We start from the raw sequence: 8,706 nt of genomic DNA on the forward strand, positions 1-8,706 counted from the left end.
CTTCGTTTCATGCCTGCAAGAAAAGCTTTCCGGTCAGCCTCACAGAGACGCAGAGAAATGAAGAGACAAAGTAAAGGTAAACAGGTGATCAGAAATGGAAATTCATTTAGCTTCTTAAGAAGGGAACAGTGGGGTGGAGGAAAGATAAAAAAAAGCATATTGAGTGGAATAAGGTGCATGACGGAATAAAGACAAAAGGAGAAAATGAAATGACCAAATATTTACATTGAAAAGTATTGGATGTGTTTGTAGGGTGATCTAGAAATCTACGCTAGAAATCTCAGCTAAGCAGCACTTGCAAACCTTTCAATGACGACTTTGTGCGGAGTAAACGGGCATATGCAAATTGCATTGAGCAGTGCTCTCTCTAATGAGGTTAAACATGACACTGTTAGCATCAGAAGCTGCTTCTCCCATCCCTGGCATTTGGCCTACACGGCTGTGGGCCGCTGTCCGATGCTGGGTCCGGTCAGAGTCAAGGCCCGGTGAGACCGGGTCCTAAAGGACCCCTCAGGGTGGATGGTCTCGGGCTTGTGCTCGCAGCGGAAGAACATGAGGAAGCCGTTCCTGTAGTTCTTGTTCATCCAGCCGTAGAGCAGAGGGTTGGCGAAGGTGGAGCACATGGCAATAACGTGGAAGACTGTGTAGAGCAGCTTGTAGTCTTTGAACTTCATGATCAGGTCCAGGTCGCTGGCCAGCTGAAACATGTGGAAGGGCAGCCAGCACACGCCGAAAACCACCACCACCGAAGCCAGCATCTTGGTGGTCTTTCTCCGGCGGTAGACACTCTCGCTCCTGTTGCTCGGACTCACGTGGTTCTTCAGCTTGAACCAGATTCTCACGTAGGCATAGCTGATGATGCCCAAGGGCACCACGTACTGCAGGAGCAGCATGGAGAGGCTGTAGATGATCCCGTCCCGGTTGGATCCATGGGGCCACTTCTCGGAGCAGACGGCGATCTTCAGGTTTATGAAAGGGATCTCCTCGTACCTGTACTCCCGGAAGATGGCCAAGGGACTTGCTAGGATGGCCGCGGCCAGCCAGGTGAGGGCTATGATGCCGAAGCTTAGGGGCTTGGAGATGCGGTGGCCCAGGTGGAAGACGATGCACCTGTGCCTCTCTAGTGCAATGACGGTCAAGGTGAGGATAGAGACATGGACGCTCAGGGCCTGGGCATAAGGCACCAGATGGCACAAAACGGCCCCGAACTTCCACTCGTCCATCAAGGTGTACACCAGCGTGAAGGGGAGACAGAGACTGTCCACCATCAGGTCTGCCAGGGCCAAGTTGGCAATGAAGAAGTTGGTGACCGTCCGCATGTTCCTGTATCGGACGATCATGTAAATGACCAGCGAGTTCCCAATCAAGCCCAGGAGGATGATGAGGGAGTAGGCCGCGATGAGGGTGATCTGTACCCCCAGGTGCTTCGTGACGTCCGTGACAAAGCCGGGTTTGTGCAGGTCTGTACGGCCACTGCTCGTGCTGCCTTGATGCCATCGAGTGGACAGAGCACTGCCCAGCGCCGGTGCTGTCCCCTCTGAGCTGTTTGAAAGATCCAAGGGACCCATGATAGCAGCAGCTCACAATCCTGGGAAGCTCAGATCCTTCAAGTGAATGGAAACAAAAACAGATTTTGTAGTTATGATCATTCTTCCTTCTTAACAGTTAAGCTGTTTGCATCCATCACAGTTTTCAACACCTCTAGACATTATTTTCTGTTTTCCAGCTTTCTTTGGCGACGATGCTGCTCTATGTTTTTCTTTTTAGTAAGCACATAGAGTGCTTGCCCATTAAGCTGAGGCTTGCAGTATATGAATCATTCTCGCAGAGATTTGTGCATGCGTTTGCCAAAGCAGCAGTTTTAATGCTACAGTAACCATGATGCAAGATCAGAAAAAAGGAAGGCCATGTATTTTTTATTTGTTTTATTCATAAAGTATTTTTCACAGTTAAAATTATAGACTGAGTATTAAGATATTTGCTTGGAATTTATCAAGTGCTATTTCTAAATCTGTCTGTCTGACGTTCTTTTTTCTACTGTATAGCTAATAGACATCCCAGACAGGAATGATTTCTTTTCATGCCTTCCTTCCTCTTCAAACAGCTTCTTACCTTGCCTTGATGTTTTTTTTTAGTATAACGTATTCTGTGTGGAGGGCAGTTTTCTTTGTATTCACTGCAGATGACAGATCATCATCTAAAGATCAACTTATTTAAATACAGCATTGTACTAAAGCTAATGTCCCTCAGCAAAGTATCCGCTATCTGTAACATGTTAATCATAATCATGAAAAGGTCAAATTTAGCAGACAATAAGAGGCAGCAAAAGACTTGATAGAAGCATTCATAATCCTTAAGGACGTTTGATGACTTCTTCAAAATGGACTGGGAAACACGAACCAGGCATTATAAGTGGAAACTACATAGGAGAGAAATTAAAACTCAGAACAACCATTTTACCCAGGGGATTATGGGAGTATGGAACAAGCTACCCAGCCAATACCCTGGCTTCTTTCAAGACATGGCTGGATGAGATTCTTGAATCAAATAGCTACTATCAATTGGGCAAAATGGTCCTGGAATGGCCTTCTAAACATCTATGGGTGTTCCTATCTTCTTATTCTTATGTTCTTTTACAAACAGTGTGTATATCGTGAGGTGGGCATTTTCCATATTAAAATGAAAACCTTCCCAAACAACCTTTGGTCCTCAGACTTCAGTGTTTTGAGAACCAGTGGAAACTGCTGTTTGGTTCCATTGATCCATCATGCTGGAAGAAGATGTGGGATTGGGCAGCAAAGGTTTCTTAACTTTCTGAAATTCATGTCACATCCTGTTTAAGCAGTTCCTGGAGCTCACTGAGACCCCAGTACATTTATCTAGTTGAAGGAGTTGAGGGGGTCCTAATATATTGACCAATGAGTCTGGATATAAATATATACATTAAACCCAACATGGTGAAGATCACGGACACATGGAGCATAAGGAGAGAGACAGGCTCCCCTTCTTCTGTACCTTTATTTTATGGTCATTTCTAAATTTATAATAGATGAAGACAAACACTTGCATTATTAAAAAAAAGGAACAACATTTCTATCTCTGCATGGTGCAAGTCTGTGATATTGTTTCAATTTGCTCATCAGAAACAATTCTGCTTGCCGCCGAGCCACCCTGATCTCCCGCAGTTAAGCAATACAGTTTTCATGCAGCATGATCAAAACTCCCCTGCTCAAGAAATGATGAGATACAATAATACACCAAAGTATCCTTAAATTCCCGCCATTAAAACACTGAGACGTTGCTAAAGTACTGGGTGTAAGTGGGAAGTATTAGTATAAGTCACATAAATTACGACAAATAAGCACCTCAGATGTGCAAAACATTCTTCAACCTCCCTGCCTCTTTCAATTCTTCTAGTGTATCCAGCTTCAAGCAGTTCAGTGAATCAAAGTCATTTGTGGTTTTGCTGTGTGCCGTCACAAGCTGTACCTGGACTGACATTTAAGTGAAGGCGAAGTCATGGGCCACAGTGCCTAAATTGCACTGTGCTTCATCATTCCTGTCTCACTAAGGAACCTCTTAACCTCTAGGTTTGGTTTTGTAGTTTCCTTCAAGGTTGATCTGTCATAGCCCTAGTTTTAACACAGAAGGGACAAAACATCTAAAATAACACAAACGTGAAAGTAAAGCATAAATGCTCTGTTTTGCTCATTATCTGTTTTTAACCTCACACATGCTGCATGGAAAAGGGAAAGATGTGTAATTTCCAAAGCCTGAAGGACAGAGTGCAATGGACATGGGCACCTCAATCAGCAAAACTTCAGCTGCTTAAATTAAACAATTGACACTCAGACTCTCCCTATAACTGGGGAAATGCTCTCTTCCACAGCAAAGTCTGTGAGCCAGACAGAGATTTGTACATTAAAACTCTATTAGTGCTGTTCAGGTGCCAGGTTGCCCACAGCAACATTGGACTTGTCTAGAATGTGGCCGTATCATAAAGAGGAGAAAGGTATCAGTCTGAAATACGGCTTGGGTTAATGATTTCTTTAGTTATGTCTCCATGAGGGGAGAGGAGTTCAAAGAAAATGAAGCTCAAATAAGGAAAAATCTCCAGATTAGTATACTGTAGTGTAAAAAATAGAATGCAAATTTGATATTTAAGTCTTAAATGCTAAGGTGTCCTTCATCTAGAGATTAAAGAGAAACTCTTCACTCTTCAGATGCTTCTGTTTGAGTGTAGGCAGTGACAATCCCCATCACCTGCGGATGTTCTAAAATACACCCCAAATACCTCACCCACATACCAATAATAATGGATAAATGGAAATAACAGCCCTATCTTTTTTTTCCTCACTTCATCCCCTACATTTTTCTTGCTTATTTGGAGAGTGCACAGGTGCACAAACAGTCTGCAGTCTTGTATGTATTGACACTGGAATCAGTGTAAAATTACATTAACCTTGCTTCAGCCCCGTACTAATACAAGGGTTCTCCAATGGTACAGAAGGCTGTTGACCTTCTTAGCACTGTCCCCCCCGTACTGTCACCCGCTCATTCCTCTGTCTTCTGAAGTGAGATACTTGTGCTGTGTTAGCCGCATGCACCTCTTATCTCTCCAATTACCTCCTGCACCAGGAGCACAGAGGTGTCGGCGTGCAACACAAGCCCACCTGCAGTGTTGCTGGACCCTGTCCACATTGACATTTCAGACTTCAGACTGATTCACTGGCTTCAGAAACACATTGTCTCATTTTCCAGTTCAAGGAAAAATCTTTCCCTTCCCTTTTTTCACCTCCTTTCCAGTGCTGGAGACTCTAGTCACAATAAGAAGGGACTACTTCTGTATCAATGGAACGCTTGGAAGCATTAATTAAACCTGAAAGATGCGGGGCTTCTGAAGGCTCAGTATATGGCAATGAGAGGGATCAACGTGCCTGCTTTTTCCACTGTGTTACATCATCCCCATGTGAGATAAATTAAACAGCTTTTACAGAAGAACAGTGGTAATCTCCAGATGTGGCACATGTGTGAATCAATATGTCATTCTCTGGTTACCTTTTTTTTTCTCAATCAAAGTGAACAATACAGGCTGCATCACGAAGCTGGTACATCTACAGTATTCTGCAGGGTTCCGAAAGGCATAGAAACCTGAGACAGCCCTGGAAAAAAGCACTTATCACATTCTGACTGCTGAGTATCCGATTTAGTCTATTATAATGTCACTCTTATGTCCTCTGAATGGAGAACTACCTTCTTCAGATGAGGGCCACAAACAAGAGCAGCCGAGTATTTACAGATGATGAGAGGATAAGTACCCAAAATCACTGACTCAGAGGTCATTTGGATTAATGGGCACAGTTAAAGACAGAATGGCAGTACTGCCTCGTTTTTTTTACAAAAAGAAAAAGAGTGGACTCTTTGCCTTTGTCAAAATTTTATTCAGATTTGATAGACTTGTTTGATTTTCACCTTATTTTTTTTATACACACAGCTTATCCTTCACTAGCCTGTAGATGAGCTAATCTGTACATGTTTCTTCTTCTGCACACTAACACACTAGCCTTCTGCACACTAACATGTGACTTCCTGCATTTGTTTTGGTAGTGTTTCAAACATCAAAGCGCAACAAACAGAAGACGTGGCCAAGATGTGAAGTCTTCAGTATTTCACCTGAACACAGAGGAGTCCTTAACCCACGAGGAGGAAGGGTACCTCCAGCTGGCCCAGTGAACTCACATTCAGGACCTCCCAGTGGGTCTCTGCATGGGCTAGGAAGCAGGCACTCACTCAGAAAGGTCATTTCCTCAGCAAAATTACCAGGTCAGTGTTCGTTTTCATTACCAACACCCTCCAGCTAAGAAACTAAAATATTCTCCAACACGGCAAGCTCTGATGAACAAGGAAGCTGGCTGATTAGGAGTCTTCCTTTCTGTCCAAATGAAAACTAAGTAAAACTGTCACTTGTCACAGTAGTGAGGTGACTAGGATATGAGCAATTAGCAGACTCGGTCTAAAGTTAATGTAAAGGCAATGCAGCTACACTAGACAAATAGGAAGGAGACCCACTGTCCTTTCAGGTTTGTAAAAAAAAGGCCTGACTGTTGTATTAATTTGGGATTTTTGTGGCTGTGCAATTTTAATGCATCACAAGCAAAGCATGATTTCAAAATAGATTTTCTGCTTTTTTCTTGTTGTTATTATTATTAAAGGTCTCAATTAATCCGGTGCGCTATGGCTCACAGAATGGAAAATAGGCACTACTGCTATTTATTTTTAAAAACTTGATCAGGCCAGTACAGTAGCTTTGAGATTCACACAATTATTATGATTGCTGTTACATATTTCCACTGCAACTCTATTGAAAAAAAAAATCCCCAGAGGGGGAACAAACACAATTAGAGGTAAACGGATGAAAGTTTGGATAATTTCTGTTTTCAAAATCTGCTACAGGGAAGCGGTTATGCCCCTTATTCGTAGTGATTAAAAGATATTGCCATGGGAACCGTGAGTTCAGGAAGCAGAAACCTCTGAGATCACGTTGACCTTCTGCTCACTGTTCACGTTCGGAGCGAAGGTAACGCAAAGGCTTGTGGAAAAAAGTCAATCAAAAGCTCCAGTATTTGTGTGTGAGAGCACTATGCTTACTGAAGAGCAGTGTAGAAATGTTATATCTGTCGTTCGGCCTTTTTTTTTGTTTGTTTTTAAAGAACATTTCCCGAAAAAGAAGGATGCCGGTTCGTGTCTCAACAGTAATCCTCGTCATTCATATTCCATCAGAAGAGCACTGCGCCACAGTTCACTGCACAAGGTATAAGAGCCTTCAGATACAGAATTGTGCTAAACCCGATTCCATCTGCAATTGCTATAATTTTAATTATTTTAATAAGCGTTGGAAGGTCCTTTTGATATTACAACTGTGGGGATACTTGCGTGCCTGGTAGATGAGACACTTCGTCAAGTCCCAGTGTACTATATTTTAACTGCGGTTTATTACACAACAAAAAGCAAAGTTTCCTCTGTTTTACCACTCTTTCATATATGACAGAAGTGTATGGGTGGATATTGATGAAGCGCCTCAGTGTTTGTCACTAACTGAACAGCACCAAGGACAGAAACCGGGTGCATAACGTGTTTTGAAGACGCTCGCCAATCTTCATCACTACTTGAACAGCACCACGGACAGCTACCTGAGCCGCTGGAAATCGGATGCACGTAAAATTGCCGCAGGAACTGTTCAGTTTTATTTTAAACTTAAAAGAAAACTAAGTTTTCAGGAGCCCCTATAACAGCAATTGAATAGAAGTCAATTAGTGTCATACACAAATAGCAATGCATCACAGGAAAAGTGAGATCCAAACTACGCTCTTCAACAACAACAAAACAACTGGATTGAAAAGTATGCTTAGCATCGTCGACTTGTTGGAGTATTATTCTGTTTTATTCATCAACACTAGAATAAATACATAATATAAAAATACGCATCTTCAGCGTATTATTCTCTATGGTTCGTTTCATTTAATTTTTAAACAACATAACACAATGAAATGAAACAGAGATCTTCCACTTATCCAAATATAATATCAGTAATAGCTGCGCAGCAGTTCGTCTCTATATTTCTTGAAAGCAATGCACGGTGAACTTACCCGATTTCTCCTCAACCGGCTGGATCTGCAGAAAATGAATATGTGGAAATATCAATATGAAATTCCGCGCAGCAAGTCGGAATCGTGTCTCTCACATATCGAACGACTTTCAGGAGCCCTAAAGTACGCCTTCTCTTTCACGGCGGTATTTTACGGGGATGAAGACACCTGCTGTTTCGATATTGAAGCTGGAGCTGTGCCGGAGTACAGTAGGTGACAGGAGGAACACGGAGACTTCAGAAAGCGCGAGTCTGTCGACTGGCGCTCGGCAGTGAGACTGGCTCTGCTGGTCTACAGCTGCACGGGTTTTGCCCACCGCTGTCAGGTGCAGGCTGGAATAAAGCACATCTGTCTATCACATGTAATAAACCGGTTTTCACGAACCTATCCACATAATTTGAAACAGAACCGCCCACCGCACGGAGACATTTAACAAACTGCAAAAGGGCAGTAGTGCACGAGCCCAACCTGGAGTCCGGCTGTCACGTGGATCGCACCCTGGCGCGCTACTCCCGTAACACATGCAATTTAGTAGTCTTTTAGCAATTTAACTAACTTTAATCATTAATTTAGAACAGAGTATTGAATAGCATCTGTACGTAAAAGCAAAGCGTCTTATTTTCCAACCGTCAGCACTACAATCCAAAAAACTATACATCTTTTATGTATTTCTGCTTCTCGCCATGAAAAGTCTGAAGTCTTTTTTTTTTTTTATCGGTAACGTTGAATGGTTCCGTTATTCAAGTGATGAAATAGGCTGTCAATGAGCCCCCGAGAGAAATAATCTTGCGTGTCAGATCAAGGCTGAAACTCAACGTGCGATTGTGTAACTAGCCTTTAAGCGGTGCAGCTAAAAAATAAAGTTGATAATTTATTTAGACGATACCTCCCTGAGACCTAGCCGTAATGTCCCATGTGGAAAGGTGTTCCTGACTCCCTGAAGGCTTTCGTGTCCGCGGAGTCCTGTTGACTAGATGAAGGGCACACTGTCAATTCCCTCAGAAATTCCCACCGCACAGTTAAGACTTCAGGTGAATATTCCCGACGGCCGATGAAATTC

At 42.9% G+C, this 8,706-nt stretch overlaps 1 protein-coding gene across 1 annotated transcript; it reads right to left on the reverse strand.

Moving 5' to 3' along the window:
* Positions 1-431: 431 nt before the first annotated feature.
* Positions 432-1,568, reverse strand: npy7r (neuropeptide Y receptor Y7). Its single transcript, XM_088932985.1, has one exon. It carries the CDS (start codon positions 1,566-1,568, stop codon positions 432-434), a length of 1,137 nt encoding a protein of 378 aa, XP_088789111.1.
* Between the last annotated feature and the right edge of the window lie 7,138 nt (positions 1,569-8,706).

This window comes from Atractosteus spatula, chromosome 14 (genome assembly GCF_055471065.1).
Source record: "Atractosteus spatula isolate fAtrSpa1 chromosome 14, fAtrSpa1.hap1, whole genome shotgun sequence".
Classification (NCBI taxonomy): domain Eukaryota; kingdom Metazoa; phylum Chordata; class Actinopteri; order Semionotiformes; family Lepisosteidae; genus Atractosteus; species Atractosteus spatula.

Excerpts from the sequence above, each read along its gene's own strand:
- npy7r (XM_088932985.1), bottom strand. The coding sequence starts at position 1,568 with ATGGGTCCCTTGGATCTTTCAAACAGCTCAGAGGGGACAGCACCGGCG.